Source organism: Peromyscus maniculatus, chromosome 20 (assembly GCF_049852395.1).
Source record: "Peromyscus maniculatus bairdii isolate BWxNUB_F1_BW_parent chromosome 20, HU_Pman_BW_mat_3.1, whole genome shotgun sequence".
Taxonomy (NCBI): domain Eukaryota; kingdom Metazoa; phylum Chordata; class Mammalia; order Rodentia; family Cricetidae; genus Peromyscus; species Peromyscus maniculatus.
Window position 1 is genome coordinate 5,632,090 of NC_134871.1, and position 21,353 is coordinate 5,653,442.

Genomic DNA, 21,353 nt, shown 5'->3' on the forward strand with positions numbered 1-21,353 from the left:
CCAAAACTGCAGTCTTCCACTGGCCACCTAAACATATGTCGGTGCCTGAACAAAAAAGCCGCTTTCTGATCAGGAGGACCCTTGGCACTGGTGCGGCAAAGGAAACGGAGCTCCCCAGAAACCCAAGAGAAGAGAACAAAGAGGGACCTAGATAACGGAAACTCGACCCATAAGCTGAGACTAGAAAAAACACTAGTGAGAGGCAGTGCCCAGTAATAGGGGCAGGCAGTGAAGAAGAAAACACCACTTGTAATGTGCACGGTTTCCATAACATTGATTTCATTTTCCTTCTTTCCACTCAAGTCCTTGAAGACCAGCAAAACATAAGACTCATCAGGGAACTTCTCCAGACCCTCTACACATCCTTATGCACACTGGTCCAGAGAGTTGGCAAGTCCGTGCTGGTGGGCAACATTAACATGTGGGTGTATCGGATGGAGACCATTCTACACTGGCAGCAGCAGCTGAGCAGCATCCAGATCACCAGGGTAGGTGCAAGCCCCACTCATCCTGCCGCGGTGTCCTCCACTCAGGACACTGAGCAGAACTTCCAGGGCATAAAGTCCACTCTGGTGATGCAGGAGCTGGTCGCTTCCGATTGGATGTCTCATCCTTTGTGCTGGAGAGTGGAAGGTGGTAGGAGGGGCATCCTGATAAAGGGGGGGTGGGGAGAAGAACTTGGCAAAACAGGTGGAAGGGATGTAAAAGGTGACAGCCAGCCGAAGCTTCATGCAAAAAACAAACAAACAAAAAACCACGGGAACATAGCTATGGGGGAGGGATGCTGGCTGTCCGCTGAGGTCTTCAGTGACGCCTGGGGGTGCTCTCCGCTCATTTCCTCAGAAAGAATGAGCTGCTTGTGGATTGGGAATGCCGCCTTCAGCACAATAGAACCCAGAAGACAGTGGCTTGGAGAACTGGTACCACCAGCCTTTTAGAATTTCAGTCCCATTTAATGGTAGTGATGACAAAGGACACCTTTGAACCACGCCTGAGCATGCATGTCACGAAAATGATAACTAAGCAAGACTCATCCAAAGCCTGTGGATTACCAACCAGCATATGGCTTCATAGATCAGACATTTCTTTGGGCTTTCAGAATACACACTCCCTGTTGGCTCCCATCCTCTTAACGGTGAGGGGGGGAGTCGAAGGCACACACGGAACCGTGTGAATGTTGCTGGAGTAATCTCTCAGGGCTCACTAACAGACAGGCACACTCAGGAAACTCACACAACACTTGGCTACTTATCTAATCACACGCTGGGCTGGTTAAGTGGCTTCCGGGACCCACACCGTTTGGAACTGCACCATGTATCAGGTGAAGGTGACAAGCAGAAAGCCCCGTGACAAAGCCTCCAGACAATTACCTTGCTCTGTGACGTTTCCAAAAAGCACATTCTTTCTTTACAGTGAATGGGTTTTTTTTTTTTGTTTTTTTTTTTTTTTCCCCGGCACCTTGGTTTCTTAAATTCTGAAGCAGAAGGAGTAATTAGAATCCTCTAGTTACATAGCATCCTTGAAGTTACTTAGGCTACAACCCCACCCCTCCACCCCCATTCCCTGTACACACCCACATGCTCATGTACTTGCACACACATGCACGTGCCTGCAAACACACGCATGCAGAGAGCTGAGCAGAGCCCAAATGTAGGTCATCTTTCAGAAATTATCCCCATTGTTGGATGCTTTTAAGAAAATTAAGCATTTATTATGAACAGTATAGTTTTAATAATTTATCCAGTCTCATCTCTGAAGTAGAGACATGGCTTAACAATGTACATTTAGAACCAGAATTCCGTTCTTCTCTCACAGAAAGCTCACGTAGACCTGCTACCTGATTTCCAGCATTCTCTATGGCCTGGACTGAATACTTCCTGTCTTATTCCTCAGAGAAAATTCCCAGCCAGTGATAGAAACAAACAAGGCTCATTTGTTCCAAGGACATCTTTCTTCTAGCAACTTTGGAGCATTCATTTAGATGGTCATGCTTGCCCTGAGCTGTGTTCCCTCTGACCACCTCAAATGAGTGTGTCTCCTACCCCGATCTCCCAATCCTTGCACTTCTGTGACCTACTTCCTTACCCCCCTTAGTTGGCCCCCAGACACTCTTGAAAGGCAACCACTGTAATTACTATTAGCCTACACAGCAATCAGGCTAAAGTCAGAAGCTGGGACGAATGAGCCCTAAAATGGCAAAGCATGCTTAACATTGGTGGTTTCCAAACTTTTTCCCATCTGGTTTTTTTCCAATTATTTATATACTCATCAATCAAACTTTTTTTTTAAGATTTATTTATTTATTATGTATACAGTGTTCTGTCTGTATATATGCCTGCAGGCCAGAAGGGGGCAACAGATCTCATTATAGATGGTTGTGAGCCACCATGTGGTTGCTGGGAATTGAACCCGGGTCCTCTGGAAGAGCAGCCAGTGCTCTTAACCGCTGAGCCATCTCTCCAGCCATTAATCAAACTTTTTAATCCAATGAAATCCTCTGCAGAAGAGATCCAACCCTGCAGCTCATCTCCCTCTCACATCTGCTTGAGGTACTCCAGTAGAACCCCACACTTCTCTGCGCACTACCTCAGGGCCTTGTGACTCACAGTCTTCCTGCTCCATCCCATCTCTCTTAAAAAAAAAAAAAGATTTACTTATTTTTATGTGCATTGGTATTTTTGCCTGCATGTATGTCTGTGTGAGGGTGTCAGATCCCCTGGAACTGAAGTTACAGACAGTTGTGAGCTGCTATGTGGGTGCTGGGAATTGAACCAGGTCCTCTGGAAGAGCAGCCAGTGCTCTTGACCACCTGCTGAGCCATCTCTCCAGCCCCTCGTCCCATCTCTCACAACCCCTAACACACAGTCTTCTTCAGATCGGTTCTGACTAGCTGAAAGGATCTTGGGCACAAACACATCTGTCTCCGTCCACTGCTCTATAATCTGCAGAGGAAAAGACATTTTCATCTTCTCCTCTATACCTGGCACAAGCAGTCAGTAGATTTTGCTTGAAGAGATGAATGTTCATTTGAAGAGACAGCTCCCCACCAACCTGCCTGCCGAAGGACATGTTCAGGGTTCCAGAGAGCATGATTGGAGAATAGTGTCCTAGGTTATGGATGACAGTGATAAGTTACCAACTGCAAGATTCAGACAGTTACTCAGTCTCCCCATGCTTTGCTTTCCTCATTTGGAAAACAGAGGCAGACATGCCCATCTCATATCCTTGTGTGAGATTTAACGTAGGCATGAGGTTGCATAAACTGGTCTCCAGACAGCAGCTGGAACAGGGCCTGGTATGTAGTCAGCGTTATTATAGGTGCATTAGGTGTTATGATCAAGGGCTTGTCTACACACACACTGTAAGTCCCTCCCATGGGATAATTAACTTATCTAGTAATTCATTGTAATTAGGGCAAATGACTGAAATTTACTGGGCACTGTGCTAAGTACTTCCATGCATTATCTCATCTCTTCTACCCAGGCACACTGCAAGATACTCATTTCCTTGTTTTGTAAATAAGAAAAATCATCTTCAGTATCCACAGAGGGTAGATTCAAAGACGCCCCAAGGACCCCCCAGATGCTATAGATGCTCAAGTGTCTTCTATACAGTGGCCTAGTGACTATGCTTAGCCTACATGCATCCTCCTCTGCACTGCAAATCATCTCTAGCCCAATTTTAATACCTCACAGGATGCTCTGTGCATGGGACATGAGATCAAGAGAAAGTCTCTATGCAGTCAGTACAGATGCATTTCTTCCTCAGTATTTTCCCATCTGTGGTTCACTGAACTCAAGGATGTAGAAACCGAGAACATGGAGGGCAGAGTGTAATTGTGTTGGGGCCTCTATACCAGGAGGTCTGACGTCAGACTCCAGAACAGGCTGCTGACAGAGGGCTGTACAGATCCTTTCTCCACTCTGTCCCCTCCTGGACCCACTAGGGGGCTCTGAATGATATTGTTCTGAGAGCTGTACAGAGGAGCTTCCCACATAGAGCCCCAGCTCTTATGGTGCTTGGTGACTCAGGCCTGTAATCGCAGCACACTTGGGACGTGGAGGCAGGAGAATGGGGAGTTCAAGGTCATGCTCAACTACAGAAAAAAATCTGAAATCAGCCTGGGCTTTAAGATCCTGGGGGTCGGGAGGGGGCAGGGAGAGAACAAGAATACTCTACTTCAGTCTGGACGATATTTTTATATTTGTCAGGAAGAAAAGTATGTTGATCCATGAAAATATTAAAGTGACTTTCGTTGTAAGCGCTTCCCTGTCAGCCCACAAATTGCCACTGTTGTCCTAGCACATAACCTTGTTTGCCTTAGAAATCCTCATATCTAATTCTTCCAAGCCCATTTTTATTGGCAAATGTAATTCCTATAATAATAAAGGATGAAGGACAGAGTTAAAGAGAACTGGTTTGTAGGGGTTCTCTTTATTTTAAAAATAAAATATAATTGTAGTGCTGTGGGCAAAGCAGTGTTTTGGAAAATGGGGGCTGGGTAGACACAAGTGGAGTTTAGTCAAATGGTTGGCGGAGGCTGCTGCAGGGGTGACATATTTCTCCCTTTACGTGTTTATGTTCGGAAGGAAGAAGGCATGCAAGCAGTTAACCGTTTATCAGGAGTCAGGGCTTGGCATGAGGTCTGGGCAAGGGTTTTGGAAAAGTTCAGGTTTGAAAATTTGACAAGGCAAACTCGGCCAAGCCGACTTGCCTTTAATAGGAGTTAATGTAATAATTGGCCTGGGAGTTTTAACCAAAAAGAGCAGAGGCTTTGAAGTGCTGGAAACAAGAAGAAAATCCCATGGCAGTTTTATTAGCTCCTATGATCAACAGCAGATGATAAATGACAAATAGGTAGAGGGCTTTCTGCGGTCACACCGAGTCCTGAGTGTTGTAAACAAATGGAGTTCAGCCCAACACCCCCCGGTAGAAGTGAGCAGTAAAAATTGTCAACTCGCTGACACTTCTGATGAAACAGAAGGCCTGAGCCGCTGCAGGGCCGAGATCATTAGCACCAGAGGGATCTTCAGTATTCTAAACACAGTCTTTGGGAGCTGGGGAAACTGAGACCCGGGCTTCCCAGGATGCCATTTGGATCTGCCGTTTGCCCATGTTGAGTTCCTCCCATGCCACGCCCATTCTTCCCCATTAAATCCTCCTCCTGGGCCCCATCTTCCCACCAATGCCTGTCGTGCCTACCAGGGACTCAGGTGATTGCCGAGGCTGAGTGATGCTTGGAATCCCAATGAGACTGGTACCACGTAACCCCTGGATCCCCCCATGTGTTTGGGCTTTGCTGTGCTTCCCACAGGTTCTCCCCCAGAAATCTGATGAGAAAAATAATCTCTATTCCAAGAGTCTTATTTTCCCCCTGCGCAGTTCTGCACCTGTCCGCGGTAAGCGCCACAAGGGCTGTGTTGTGCTGGACTGGTCTCCAAGGCCTCCCAGCTAGGTCCTGCCTTCAAGGATGTAGGTCTAGGTGAGATAATCTTGAGATCATCACATTTTAAAATAAGAAAAGGCTTGGGGGTATAGTGGAAGTTCCTTCAGAAGCCCGAAGTTGATTGCAGGTGTATATTACATGTAAAGGAGCAGCTTTTAAAACATTCCCTGGAGGGACAAGAGAGATCACTCAGCAGTGAAGAGCACTGTTGCCCTGCAGAAGACCGGGGTTCCATTCCCACCACCCACATGGTGGCTCACAACCATCTGTGACTCTAGTTGCAGAGGATCCGATGCCTTCTTCTGATCTCCATGGGCACCAAGCACACATGTGGTGCACATACATACATGCAGGCAACACACTCATATTTGTAGAATAAATAAAAATTTTAAAAATTAAATGTTCCCTGGTGGGCATGTAGCTGCTTTGGTGACAGGGGAGCTTAGCTCAGAGGGTTTGGGGCCAACCATGAACATACACCAACACATAGACACAAACCCACCCAAGTATAATCTCAAACAGGAACATACACAAACCCACAGAGATGCATACAAACTCATACATATTGTCCTGTACACACACATACCACATACACACACACACACACACACACACACACATGCACGCACACACACGCACACACGCACACACACACACACACATGCACAAGCACAGGGTCTTTTGTAAATCTTTTTCTGTTCAACTATTTGGATTTAATCCATTGCACTACTATTTACTGAGTGCTTACGATGTGCCAAACACGCTGTGCACCAGGGCACAGCAGTGAAACAAAGCAAGCTCCCTGTTGTCAGGACTTCAGGTTCGGAAAGGAATGTTCCATTCAGTGCTTCTTAAGGGAAGGGGGTTGTGCAGTGTCTTAGGGTTACTATTGTTGTGAAGAGACACCATGACCACGGCAACTCTTATAAAGAAAACGTTTACTTGAGGGTGGCTGGCTTACAGTTTCAGAGGTTCAGTCCGTTATCATCATGGCGGGGAGCATGGCAGCATGCAGGCAGACGTGGTGCTGGGAGCTGAGAATCCTACATCTTGCAGGCAACAGGAAGTTGACTGGCTGACACACTGAGGGAAGCTTGAGAAAAAGAGACCTCAAAGCCCACCCCCACAGTGACACATTTCCTCCAACAAGGCCACACCTAATAGTGCCACTCCCTTTGGGGGCCATTTTCTTTCAAACCACCGCATGCAGAAAAGCAGGTGGAGGGGGTGCACATTGCAGAGTCACTGAAGGAGCTTGTAGGAGTTCGGAGAAGGTGCAGTGAACGAGACCTAAGGGAAATACATAAGCCGAAAAGGTGGTCAGAGGACATGATTGAGTTTTGTTTTGTTGTCTTTGTTCGGTATTTGGTTTTTTTTTTTCCCAGACAGGTTCTCTCTGTGTAGCCCTGACTGTCCTAGAACTTGCTCTGTAGACCAGGCTGGCCATGAACACACAGATATCCTCCTCTCTACCTCCCAAGTGCTGGAATTAAAGGTGTTTGCCACCATGCCCAACAGAAATGGGTTTGAAGTGGGTCTGAGAGACGAGAGAAGGCCAGGTGGGTGAGGGCTTTGTGCACAGATAGGCAAGAAAATGGTTTGGGTACCAGAAAGTACACTGAAATGGAACAATCTGGAATCACAGAGGACAGTGAGATGGGAGGCCAGGTGTCTGCCTGAGCTATCCATCAGGGCAGTGGCACTTTGGGAAAGTCGTGAGTCTTGCAGTTGAATAGTGAAGTTAACAAACACAAAAATCCAGTATGTTCCCGTGCTCCAGGGTATGGCCCCACCCACGCACATATGGGCCGCATTAATTGGACTGAGAGGGTTGTCAGAAGAAACAAACAAAAAACCACGAGGGGCTAGAGAGATGGCTCAGTGGTTAAGAGCATTTGCTGTCCTTGCAGAGGACCTGGGTTTAGTTCCTAACACCCATATGGCAGCTCATAACCATCCATTACTCCAGTTCCAGGGGATTTAACAACCTCTTATGACCTCTACAGGCACAAGGCATGGACATGGTATGTTTACATATATGTAGACAAACAATCATACACATACAATAAAAATAAATCTTTTTTTAAAAAGGACATGAAGTTGGAAGGGACCTGTTGGGTACAGGGAGATTAGAGGAGGGAAATGGGATAAATAGTATCATATTTCTTTGTATACTTACATGAAATTCTCAAGAATAAAGAAAAATATAGCAGGATGATGGTGGTGAACACCTTTAATCCCAGCCCTTGGGGAGGAGAGGCAGATGGATCTCTTGAGTTCCAGGATAGCTTAGTCTAAAGAGTGAGTGAGATCCAGGACAGCCAGGTTATACAGAGAAATCCTGTGTGTGTGTGTGTGTGTGTGTGTGTGTGAGAGAGAGAGAGAGAGAGAGAGAGAGAGAGAGAGAGAGAGGGAGGGAGGGAGGGAGGGAGGGAGGGAGGGAGGGAGGGAGGGAGGGAGGGAGGGAGGGAGAGAGAGAGAGAGAGAGAGAGAGAGAGAGAGAGAGAGAGAGAGAGAGAGAGAATAATAGAAGAATCCAGCATGTGCTGTTTAGAGAGTTTTTTAGATCAGAAGCTTGCATACACAGGGAAAGCCTGCAGGCTGCAGTCAGCCAAGACACAACACTCCAGGCCTTCCTCTAGAGCCTCTGCCATGGGTCCTACTTCTGCTTGTAAGACAGGGAGCATCACTGCTTTGAGACTCTAGCTGTTGATAAGCCAGCTTGAGCTTAGAGGACCAGGCAGGGGCCAGTGGCATCCTGGAAAATGGCTCTTCTCTCTTAACACCTAGCTTATCATCCGGCCTTCTCTCTGCAGCCTGCCTTCAAAGGCCTCACGTTCACCGACCTGCCTGTGTGCCTGCAACTGAACATCATGCAGAGGCTGAGCGACGGGCGGGACCTGGTCAGCCTGGGCCAGGCGGCCCCAGACCTGCACGTGCTCAGTGAGGACCGGCTGCTGTGGAAGAGACTCTGCCAGTACCACTTTTCCGAGCGGCAGGTCAGTGAAGCCTAGTGGTCTGCTCCCTCGTGCTCCCTGGTCTGCCCTTACTCTGAGGAGACCCATCCTTGTCCAGCATGCAGTGGGGCTGCCCGCCTCCAGGACTTCCTGGTTTTCTAGAAAGCAACGGTCTAAAGCAGGGGTTCTCAACCTTCCTAACGCTGAGACCCTTCAGTACGGTTCCTCGTGTGGCAGTGACCCCCCCCACCATAGAATTGTTTTCATTGCTACTTCCCAACTGTCGTTTTGCTGCTGTTATGAATCACAATATAAATGTCTGTGTTTTCTGATGATCTTAGGGTACCCCTGTGAAAGGGTAGTTGGACCCCCAACAGGGTCTCCACCCACAGGTTGAGAACCACTGGTGTAAGGCGTTCCTAAGTCAGTGTGTGTGTGTTTTGCTTTTTGGTTCCTCGTTACTGTCGACATTGTCTTTTTTTTTTTTTTTTTTTTTTTTTTTTTTTGGTTTTTTCAAGACAGGGTTTCTCTGTGTAGCTTTGCGCCTTTCCTGGGACTCACTTGGTAGTCCAGGCTGGCCTCGAACTCACAGAGATCCACCTGGCTCTGCCTCCCAAGTGCTGGGATTAAAGGCGTGCGCCACCACCGCCCGGCGACATTGTCTTGATAAGGGAAAAATAAATAAATCCTTGACCCAAATTACATTTATGGCTCACCCCAACATTTCACAAATTGGTATTGCCTCTTTTCTTAAAATAAATGAATATAAAAAGTCACTTTTCTGGTGCTTTGTAGTCAAGCACTGTTATGAACATTATTTGCTTTTAGCCTCCCAACCCAGGAAGGGTAGATGTTGTCATGTCCACATCAAGCAGGTGAAGAGGCTGAGGCCACACCAGTGACCAACGTTGTATTCAAACTAGTGAAATGAGTCTTGGGGTGAGATAGCTGAATTGGCCCTGCAGACACCCTATAAACCTGTTCCTCATCACACCACTTGAGGGTGGTTTTCCAATTTCTTCCGATGTGCATTGATGTGTGGGTGGATGTTTGAACCATGCCCTGAAGCACCACCCCTAGTGAGTTAGCACGTAGCTGTTACACCTGCCTAGGACCTGGAGGTACATGCCCCTGGGGCGTGGCCATGAGAACCTTTAAGACCTAGGATGCCAGTATGCAAGGTCTCTCTTCACATTCAACAGGTTCTTTTCATGGAGCCACTGACACTGAAACGTAAAATAAAACCGAGCCCTGGTGCTCATCACTGCGTCTTCCTAGAAATAATCATTCAGGGCTACAGCAAAGAAAAGATTGAAGTGGCTTATGGGCGTGGCCTAAGCTTTGAAGGACCAGTCAAAGGCACCATAGAAGCAGTCACTAGGAAAATACAGCTACCTGTTTCTTCCGAAAGCCGGTTAAACAGTGCTGAGTAAGTGTGCAGAGCTAAGAAAGTGCTGTGCTCCAGCCTGACAGTTTTCTCCCCTGGGTGTTATAGGGTCCATATAAAAATATAGGGGAAAGAGTGGGAGCAGATCTTCGGAACCAGAAAACCCCAAAACATCCTCCTGGTGAACTCTCCTGAAATGACTCTTCTCCGTTTGATCTTCAGATCCGCAAGCGATTGATCTTGTCTGACAAGGGACAGCTGGATTGGAAGAAGATGTATTTTAAGCTGATCCGGTGTTACCCCAGGCGAGAGCAGTATGGAGACACCCTGCAGCTCTGCAAACACTGCCACATTCTCTCCTGGAAGGTACGTGTCACTGTGGGCTGGTGTCGTGTCCACGTGACACAAGCTGACGAGCATCCTTTTGCGAAAGGGAACCTCAGTGTAGAAAACGTCCCCACCAAATTGGCCTATGGGCAAGTCTGCGTGGCATTTCCTTGATTGATAATTGACGGAGAAGGACCCAGCTGACCGGGAGCAGGCCACTCCTGGGCTGCAAAAACAGAGCAGGCTGTGAGGAGCAGGTCTTTAAACAGTGCTCCTCCGCGGCCTCTGCTTCAGCCCCGATTCCCCTGAGGAGCCCAGGTCCTAAGAGCCTACGGTGCCAGCAACAAGAGGCCAGGTCTTCCCTGTTCCTTCCTTTCTCAGCCCTCAACCCAAGGGAGAATAAAACTCATCCAGCCCTTGGACAGGGAAGAGAACTCAAAGACCTCGTGCCCCTTCATTTCCTCTGCCCTTATGCGGATCTGTCTCTGAAACCCATTCTCCACATAGTCTTTGTGTGCACACAGGTGAATATATAGGCAAACACTAATTCATTAGCTTCTCCGTGCTGTGGAATTCCTTTTTTTTTGGGGGGGGGGGGAAGGGAGGAGTAGTATGTGTGGATGCGTTTGCGTATGCACATGTATGTGTAGGTGCACATATGAGCACATGAGTGTAGAGGCCTGAAGTCGCAGTCTCCTTTTTCCTCAATAGATCACTACCTTTTTTTTTTTTTTTTTTTTTTAAAGACTGAACCTGGAGCTCACCAGATTGGCTAGACTAGCCAGCCAATGAACTTCAGGGACCTCTCTGTCTCTGTCTCCCCCCACCCCCCCACCCCCAGTGTTAGGGTTATAAAATGCATGCTTCCATACCCAACTTTTAGATGGGTACTGGGAATCCCAACACAGGTCCTCATAGTCACATGCCAGTCACTCTTCTCATCCACTTCTTTCCTCACCCCACCCCCACCCCACCCCGAATTCGGTGACATTCTTTTTTTTTTTTTTTTTTTGTAGTCTGATTGTTCTTTATTTTATATCTAGAATCCACTTATGAGTGAGTACATACCATGACTGTCTTTCTGGGTTTGGGTTACCTCACTCAGGATGATTTTTTCTAGTTCCATCCATTTGCCTGCAAATTTCATGCTTTCATTGTTTTTCTCTGCTGAGTAGTACTCCATTGTGTATATGTACCACATTTTTTTCATCCATTCTTCTGTTGATGGGCATCTAGGTTGTTTCCAGATTCTGGCTATTACAAATAGTGCTGCTATGAACATAGCTGAGCATATATGTTTATAGTATGAATCAGCATTCCTTGGGTATATGCCCAAGAGTGGGATGGCAGGGTCTTGAGGTAGTTCGATTCCTAATTTTCTGAGAAACCGCCATACTGATTTCCACAGTGCTTGTACAAGTTTACATTCCCACCAACAGTGGATGAGTGTTCCCTTTGCTCCACATCCTCTCCAACATTGGCTGTCATTGGTGTTTTTGATCATAGCCATTCTGACTGGTGTAAAGTGGTATCTCAGAGTCGTTTTGATTTGCATTTCTCTGATGATTAAGGATGTTGAGCATTTCTTTAAATGTCGGTGACATTCTTTTGTTCCTAAGATTTATTGGTATTTTTTTTTAATCTATTGTAAACATGCGTTACATGTTTCTGTGTGGTTATGCACCTATGAGAGCAGTGCCTGCAGAGGCTGGAAGAGGGTCTCAGATACCTTGGAGCTGAAGTCAGGGGTGGTTGTGAGCCGCTTGACCCAGAGACAAGACCGGTCCTCTGCAAGAGCCGTGCATGCTCCTAACGCCGAGGCACCTCTCCAGCCCCTGCCGCGGCATTCTTCACAGAGGGCAGCTAAGAGACTGAGCAATGCCTTGCAGAGCCAGGGAGCTAGCTGCCACTGAGAACTCAGCTCTAACCCCAGTGCTCTCCATTCCAGGGCACTGACCATCCTTGCACAGCCAACAACCCAGAGAGCTGCTCTGTCTCGCTTTCCCCCCAAGACTTCATCAACCTGTTCAAGTTCTGAATCCCAGCCCGAGACGGCACCTCACAAGGCCCTGCTGATCAGAGAGATGGCTGCGAGTTCGGATGACTTGGTCTGTAAATAGTGTACATTTTAAGCCTTGGCTGGACACTTCTGAGCGAAGTCACTGAGAAGAGACGCAGTTGCCAATGGGAACTTACAAATGTGAACTTCACATTAGAACTGGTACGGAAAAGCAGAGATACTGTAAATAAGACTTTTTTCCCCCCTAACAATTCGCCAGCAAGACTATAAAGGCAAGAACTCTTAAGTCTGCCATGAAAATGGAGTCTTCTTGATGTTCATGGAAACTTCCTAGTTCCCTAGGAAGAAAAATGCAAAACTCAAAAAACACAAGATAGAACACCCTGTTTACAATGTGACCGTGTTGTTAAGACGTAAGGAAGGAGGAAGAGAAGGCTACAGTTGAGAAGTCCTGGGGCTTTGGGTTTGGATCTGGGGTTTTGAACAGGCAAAGAAGTCCACCCATCTGAATCCTGCACGGGGCATACATAAGGCCTTATCCTACGAAGATGCCACACAATGGTCTACCTCTAAAAGCATAGAGTGCTCTCTGGCAGCATACATTATCTAGCAGGCAATGTCTGTGTTTCATGTAAGTTCTTTCATCTATAAAGTGATCTAAGATGGGAACGAATTAGGAAGAAAAAAAAAAACCTTCTTCTTGGTTCTGACTTCCTTTGCCCTCTCCTTTCCAGTATCTACATGTTGTTTTCCTTTCATGTTGTAGCTCATGCAGGGAACTGAAAGGCTAGCTTAAGAACAGCTCCAGCAGAAGTCATGGAGAGCTAGAATTAGGCACCTGTAGATGGGAAGGCTTGGCACTTCTGATTGAACTCTAGCCTCTTCTAATTAACTTCTGGGCTTGTCTGGACTTCCTCGGGGATCTTCATGGATTAGTGAATGTCTGTGAACATAGTGGCACCCAAGACCTGAGGCTTGAGAGACACACACTTTTCACACCAGCCAATTAAACATTCTGATAGCTGCTGCTTCCCCTTGGCAGGGTAATGAGCCGAGGCTCTTTCTGTTCTTTAGGTCCACCATCAAACTTGAGTCATCCTGAAGTGGGACTTTTCACAAGCATGATTTAAAAGGAAGCCTGGAGTTCCAGCCAGATAGAGAGATGAGTTCATCTTAAACTTGTTTCAGGACTGAGTTAAAAGAAAGAGTTAAAAGACAAAGGATCCCTGGGGGTCTTGCAAAGCAGAGATATGAACACTGTGGAAGAAAGCAAATCTCAGGACTTCAGGAGTTAATTCCTGGGGTGGGGAAAATGTTATTTTTTACTTTTTATAGATTGATGCTTTTCTACAATGTACATACATTTGCAGTTGTATTTGCTTTTTTTTTTTTTTAATCTCCAAATAAAACTGCCACTATGCATGTCCTTGGCAAAGAAGCAGAAATAGGAATTTGTTCCATATAAATGTTAAGTAAGGTATTGTGTAACCTGAAGCATTGATGCTTGGGGTGGCCCTTGGAGGAGAGGAAAGATGGCCGAGCATACACAGGAACAAGGGGACAGTCAATGCCTCTTCCTTTGGTGATAGTCGTACTGTGAGACAGATGGAGTCTGCAGGGCTTCCTGATTGGCAGTCTCTGCCCTTAACACCGGAAGTTCTCCATACTTCCTTCATCCTTGAGGGGCAAATTAAGTTGAATTTAGAGGCCCGTAATGCAAAAAGGGAAATGTAAAAGAACAAGAGTTGATGTATAAAGTTGAACTTTAGAGAGTTCAAACCTGTAAGGGTTTTCTATTTGTTCTATTTGGTTTCTTTTTTTTTTTTTTTTAACTCTTCTCCCCAGAATGATTTTTACATTAAGAATGTAGGGCTGGGACTATGAAGGAAAAGAAAGAAAAAAAGAAAGGTAGGAAGGAAGGAAGGGACAGACAGACAGACAGACAGACACTTTTTCCATAATTGTCAGACTCTCTACACCGGCTTGCCTTCTGTAAAGATGTGGGGTGGAGCTGGGTCTGCCGGTGCTGTGAAAAGCACTGGACACATCGATTCTGAGTGATATTGCTAGGGTCGGGGGCTGTGGTCGCCACTGCTCTGCCGTGTGGTTTAGAGATGGAAGGTTGTTGGGAACTTGTGAGTTCACAGTCCCAGCAACTTTGCCTGCTCTGGACTGCCAGCAGAAAACCGATGAGCCGGTCTCGTGGAGAGTGTCAGCAATGTGCAAAGGCCTATATCATGCATGCCCCAGGCACCAACCTGCCCCTGTGTAAAATGGCCCTGGCCCCTAGCAGTGAGGTCAGAGCCTTTCGGAATGTTGACTAGGTGCCTGCAGATTCTCCAGGAACCTTGGTGTCATTGGTATGTGACACAACCAAAGAATTGATTTTTTTAAGAATGAAAAAGAAAAAAGGAACATGGATGGGTCCCTTTCATGGGTTAGTAGAAACTAGGAAGGATGTGGCAGGTGGAGAGGGAGTGGGCGAGGAGTAGAAATGATGTATCTTTGATGGTCTGTGCGGGGAGGAGAGACAGGGAGAGTAGAGCAGGCAAGATGTCCATATTAGGCCACGGCCAGAGCCTCACATACAAGTAACCGGAGTTCAAAACTTTTTGCTCCTAGGACATGTATAGTCTATAGAATTCCTCTTGGCAAACCCACCCGGGACTCCCAGACCTCCAACACAAAAACTAAGAATCCCTGACCCAGAACTGCTGCTACAAAAGCAAGAGGGGCGTGGCTCTAGAAATTGCTAGAAGAATTTTTCCAACACAAAGAAAAAAATATGTGTTTTCTCTCTACTGTACCTTCCCGTCCCTCCTTCGCGTGTTGTAAAGCAGGACTAGATATGCCCACTCTGAAGTCATTCAGACAGCAAGAGAAGGAAAAGGTTCTGTCCAAGCCATTTGAGCAAACCCAGGGTAATAGTGACTCAAAACATTTGAGAGCAGTCAGCTGAGTCTCTGAAGAGGGAGAACCATTCCATATAAAGTTTAGGAATGCTCCTCTTATCGCAAGAGCCAGTAAAAGGAAAAAATAAACCCAGTGACACTAGACCATGTCCTGACTCCCCACTGTTGAGGGAACAGGTGCATCAGTTGAATGGAAGGGAAGGGTAGCAGAAAGGATCAGCAGTTCCAAGGTGGGGTCCGCAGCCCATCCGCTGGGAGAGGCTTTCTGGCTAGTGATGATCGATTTCAGATGAAAGTGGTTTGGACAAGATACTTCCTCTGCAAAAGCTTTCAGCCAAAGAGCCGATCTACTTTTGACTGGGAAAGCCAGCTAGTGGGTGGCTCATCCTTGTGGCCTCACAAACCCTTCCCCATGAGGTGCTTGCTGTGGACATAGACTCCTTGTTTTTATTGTTTTACGTGGAAGAGAAAAGGCTGGGGATTTGATTTGTCTAAGCGATTGGTATGATTCACAGAGAGATAAATCATCGCAAGAGGCGTTTAGCAGTATATGGTTCTCGGCATTCAAAACAATGTTTATTATAAAACATGCACCTGGGTTTATGTTTTTCTGCCTGGCTGCAGGGCAATAACATCTTGCTATGCAAACACTCTAAGTTTTATGTGTGAATTTTTGACTGTAATTTTATGTGTGCATTTTTTAACTAAACTATCATTTTCTATGCTGACATCTGTTGTTGTTTTTAATCTGTTTCCAACTATCTGAGTCTGTGAACCATCTCTTCTGACTGGATGCTGGCTTGAAACCCGTCAGTGCTTAAACAGACTCAAACACCCTGAACCTCTGGGCAGACACAGGGATCTTACTTTGATATATCATGGGCCATCTATGGCTTCAACAAACAAGGTAGTAATTCCTTTAAATTCTGTGTTTTCCTTCTCTGCTTTGCTGAAACAGAAAACAGCAAAACCAACAACAAAACCACCTTTGGTTTTCTAGATGAAGAAAATTCCCATCCCAGACTTTAGACCAAGAAGGGTTTTAGAGAGGATACATTCTGACATTTCTGCCTTTCAAGATGCAGAAGCCTTTCCAGAACTGGCGGGGTGGGGAGCCTTCCTCTCCACTCCCTGGGAAGTCAGCAACAGAGCTGAACAGAAACCTGGAGCTTCCTGATGCCGGAGCTCGGAGTCCACCTCCCACCCAAGCACCTTGTGGGCATCTGTAGATTCACGACACTCAGTGTGACTCTTCCAATGATCCTCACTGTGGGAGGCAGGGGAGATCATCCCATGATGGGCATGTGCCACAAAGTTTTCCAAAACTTTTAAGTCTGATTCTTTACTGGAGAAGTTAAGGGGTCCCTTTTTTCTTTTCTTTTTTTTTTTTTTTTTTTTTTTTTTTTTTTTTTTTTTGAGACAGGGTTTCTCTGTGTAGCTTTGTGCCTTTCCTGGATCTCGCTCTCTAGACGAGGCTGGCCTCAAACTCACAGAGATCCGCCTGCCTCTGCCTCCCGAGTGCTGGGATTAAAGGCGTGCGCCACCACCGCCCGACTCCCTTTTCATTTTCACACCCTTTCACTCTGCTGTGACTAGAGCATTCTCCTGAGCACAGCCTGCTTACTAGAAAGTAGCCAGCATGCCAGGTACATGGTGCACACCTGTAATCTTCGCAGAGGCAGGAGAACTGGAATCCTAGCCTGGGCTACTAGCAAGGCCTTGTTTCAAAAACAGCAGGAAGCAAACACCATGTTTTGACAAATTCAAATGCCCTTTTAAGAACAGACACAGGGTCCCGGGGAGATGGCTAGTTAATAAAGTACCTGCTATGCAATCATGAAGACCTGAATTCAGATTCCAGCACCATGTAAAAGCCATCGTTAGTGCATGGGGAGTTCACGGGCCAGCCAGTCTTAAGGACCAAGTGATATCTAGGCTCAGTGAGAGACCCTGCCTCAAAAATAAAAGTGGACAGAGATCCAGGAAGATACCCCAATGTCTGCCCTGGCCTCCAAATGCATATGCATGTGCACACATCCCCAGGCATACTAGCATGCACACACACACACGCACACGCACACGCACACGCACACATGCACAAAAGAATAGATAAATGTTGACCTAGCTCCTGCTGGTACCCAAGCATGTCTTCTCCCCTGAAATGGAGAGGTACGCTTAAGGCATCTATCCTCCTTCCTGCTCCTCTTACTGGTGAGCCCCACTACAAGACCCAGTGAGGTTCTGTCTGGTGGGAGTTCGCTCTGTTCAACCTTGTTTGCAATTAACAGAATTTATCTCATGAGGCAAGGGATGGTGATTGTCATGATTTTTGTCTGGGGTGCCTTTTTCAAAGTGTCCTTGACTTCAGCAGGCAAAGCTCCTTGAGGAAGCTCTCTGAACTTAGTCCCTCTCCCATTTGGCTGGAAATGGGTGGCTACATCCAAACTCCAAGTTTCTGGATGCTCCATATGCTTCAGCATTACTGAACATGACTCTGTCTTTGAGTATAGATACATTTGTTAACTATGCACAAGGCTGTTTTAACAGATGGCTCCAAGCCTTGCTCCATACTTGGGAGCCGTTGGTGCCATCTTTATACTACCAAATGCCAGTCACCCTGGCTAAAAAGAGTGTATATTATAGTCCATGTCTAAGCTTAGAAGCTTTAAGTGTACTTTTTAAAGAAAACTATTAGAGTGGGTGGAATGTTTTAACTAAATGTATAAGGTTAGACAGATTACATCAAAGATGATTGTTTAATATTGAATAATCTGAGTCCTATATAACTTATTTGCACACCTTTTCTTGCATGATGAACTGACTTTTTTATAGTTGTTTGTACCAGACAGTGGCATATTTTTGTAAACATTTTTTGACACTGAATTGCAATAAATGTTTTTCCAACAATACACTCTGGTGTATTTTTGGTGTGTGTCAATTCAACTTGACTTATTATTTTCTGGATATATTTATCTTTCATCTTTGAGTTTTATATTCCTACTCCCAGAAATTTGTTACCATGATGATAAAATTTCCTGGGAATGCATAGAAAAATAAGCTTGTGGTTGAATACCAGCCAGAGTCCAAACTACATTGTTATGTTTAAGTGGACTATTTCCATGTATTGATTGTATTGTAAAATGATTGGGAGAAAATGAATTCTGAAGGCATTATCATTTATTCACCAACAAACACAGAACAGTTATTGTTTGCTAGATCTGTGCGAAACACTGAGAACAGGATGATGAACGAGACAGAAATGGTCTGTGCCTTGATGGACTTTGGATTCTAACCAAAAGATACCACCCCCAAGAAAATACAGCAAGTGAATAGAAGTAGCTTGCGATGAGTGTTCTGAATGGAACAGTATAGCATTGTTTGAGGCAGGCTGAGCAGAGGCTTCTCTGGGGATGTGATGCTGAGCTGTTTCCCACCCTCAGAAGAATAGGGGTAAGAGGTTAGAAACACAGACCCAGCTCTTCCCTGCAGTGTGGCTTGTCACACCTTCACACAACTTCCTCTGTTGTAGTCTCTAAGGTGTCAATAGTTAAGATGTCAATGCAAGAAACACAGCTCTCACCTCAAAGGGGAGGCGAGAGTTTATTCTGGACCAAACATGGTGACCACGGCCCAGGAACACAGATTTAGTTTACTCCAAATTCCATGTTCCAACATGGCTGCAGTTTCATGAAGTTTTCGTGCTGATGGAACAAAGTCATGTGTTGACTCCTTTTCCAAATACGTTGTAATCAGGTAGGTGGGTCGTGGCAAAGTGGGGAAATCCCTATTCCTGGCTTCGGACGCTGTCTGTGGGCATTCTTAGTTTTTGGATTGGTAGACGCTGGAAGAGTCTCTTCCTACATTCCAAAGGATTTATCTAACGCTCACAAGGATGTTAGGTCACATACTGCCGAGGTGGGCAGTAAGTGATTATTAAAGAAGCTAAAGATAGCTTTTCAAATGGCTGGGAACTTAGCAACATTCTAACCTCTCCACATCAGTGAAGTTCTGGTTGCCTTGGTAGTCAGTGCTTCTTCCCAGGAACCTTCATTCACGGTTCCTATTTCTCACAGTTGAGAAATAGACCCCGATCCTTTTCCTTGTTTTTGTGAGCCACTTAAGGCAAGAGGGGTTTATTTCAGCTCACACTTTAAGAAGGAATACAGTCCATCACACCAGGAGAGGCATGCAGATATAAGCATGAGCAGCTGGGAGACAGCAGGTAGGAAGCAGGGCCAGGCTTTAAGGCCATCCCTAGTGACCCACTTCCTCTAGCAAGGGTCCACCACCTGCTAAAGGTTTCATAGCCATACAAAACACCACCAACCAGCTTCGAACCCAAGAGTTCCAACACATGAGCCTCCAGAGGACAGTTCACATTCAAGACACAGTAAAGTTTCCTGAAGTAAGAATAAATGTTCCTGGAGCCTGACCATAATAGGAATGCAAGAGATGTTAGCCATCATTATTGTTCATTGAGCAACAAGAGTGTAAGAACTGGCCGGGCGGTGGCGGCGGCGGCGGCGGCGGCGGCGGCGGCGGCGGCGGCGGCGGCGGCGGCAGGCGCACGACTTGAATCCCGGCACTCAAGAGGCAGAGCCAGGCCGATCTCTGTGAGTTCAAGGCCAACCTGGTCTACAGAGCAAGATCCAGGACAGGCACCAAAACTACATGAAGAAGCCCTGTCTTGGGGGAAAAAAAAAGGGTTTAAGAACTGAGTTGAGATATGGGGAGGTGCTTAGTCTCCCTGCAACTTGATGTGCCATGTTTTGTTGATACTCATGGGAGACCTGCCCTTTCCTAAACAGAAAGGGAGGAGTGGATTGGGGTGGGAACAGAGGAGGATAGGGAGGGACTAGGGGGAGAGGAGGGAAAGGAACTGTGGCCTGGATGTAAAATAAGTAAATACATTTATTTAAAGGAAAAAAAAAAAAAACGAGTGGGGGACTCTCATTGACTTGCCTGTGGCTTGTCTGGGCTCCCTACCAGTGGGTCTTTTATTTGATACCTTTAATTCTGAAATGTACCCCAGTCCTGCCACAATTCTCCATCAAAAAAAAAAATGTCATCAAGAGTACAATTAGAAGAGCGGTTAGGGGCCGTGTAGTAGCTCTGCAGTTAAAGCATTTGCTGAGCGAGAAGACTGGGGTTCAGAGCCCCAGTACCCATGTGACTGCCAAGTAGGCACGAAGACTCACCTGTAATTCTAGCCTCAGAAGGTGGAGACAGAGCATACCAATGCGGTCTGGGCATGATTAAGATATACTGATTTAATGAACACTTGATCTAAGTGCAGGTAGAGGAAAGGGAGAAGGAGCGGGAGAGGTATTTAAGGAATAAAATATTTTTAATAATATATGTATCAGGCTGAGCAGTGGTGGCGCACACCCTTTAATCCCAGCACTTGGGAGGCAGAGTCAGGCAGATCTCTGTGAGTTCGAGGCCAGCCTGATCTACAGAATGAGATCCAGGACAGGCTCTAAGACTACACAGAGAAACCCTGCCTCAAAAAAACTAACAATAATAATAATAATAATAATAATAATAATAATAATAGTTTAAAATAGAGATATAGATAAAAATATATAAAGAGAGCAGCCAGTAAGGTGGTTCAGTACCTGCCACCAAGCCCGACAACCTGAGTTTGATCCTGGGATTCACGTGGTGGAAAGGGGAAGTGGAACGGGGAAAACCAACTCCTGCAAATTATCCATGGACATGTGCACATAACATGCACTAAAGAAGTAAAGAAAAGTAAAGAAGTAAAGTAAAGAAGATCTTTACTTTAAAGATCATTTACGTATGTATCTATTTCCACATGTGCAGATAGAGGCAGTCCACGGCTGGCCTCTCTCAGCGCCTGATTCAGACAGCCTCCTAGAAAGAGAAGGAGGGTGAGGAAAGTCTGAAGGAGGCTTCTCAGGGGACAGGAGGAGAAAGGCAGAGGGGGAGCGGAACCTAGTGGCTACAAGAGGCATTCAGCCAACTACCACATCCTGAGAAATCATACTTGGCCGCTGCCATCGAGTGTGACAGCAGAGCCATTCTCCGCCCACATGAAAGTGTGTGTGGCTCACCCTTCCTGCACTTCCCAAACTGAGCTTTGATTGTTTTCATTAGAGTTTACTAGCCAGCCTTTTCTCCACTTCAGGGTTATTCTACACAGCCCCTGCTTCCTTCTAAGAAGCAACAGAGCATCAAAAACACAGACTATAGAGCCAGGCCATCCCTCTGGTTCTAGTGAACAGTGCACAGGACCTCAATGTGCCCTCAGGCCTCATCTGCAGAATGGGTATGAATGACA

At 46.2% G+C, this 21,353-nt stretch overlaps 1 protein-coding gene across 1 annotated transcript in view; it reads left to right on the top strand.

Moving 5' to 3' along the window:
• The window catches only part of Fbxo32 (F-box protein 32), a 40,433-nt gene extending 24,656 nt beyond the window's left edge, over positions 1-15,777 (top strand). The window contains exons 6-9 of the mRNA XM_006990671.4: positions 304-488; positions 8,263-8,445; positions 10,013-10,156; positions 12,066-15,777. Coding sequence (XP_006990733.1) covers positions 304-488; positions 8,263-8,445; positions 10,013-10,156; positions 12,066-12,155 — 602 coding nt within the window. The 3' untranslated portion in view covers positions 12,156-15,777. The remainder of the gene's footprint in view (positions 1-303; positions 489-8,262; positions 8,446-10,012; positions 10,157-12,065) is intronic.
• The last annotated feature ends 5,576 nt before the right edge of the window (positions 15,778-21,353 follow it).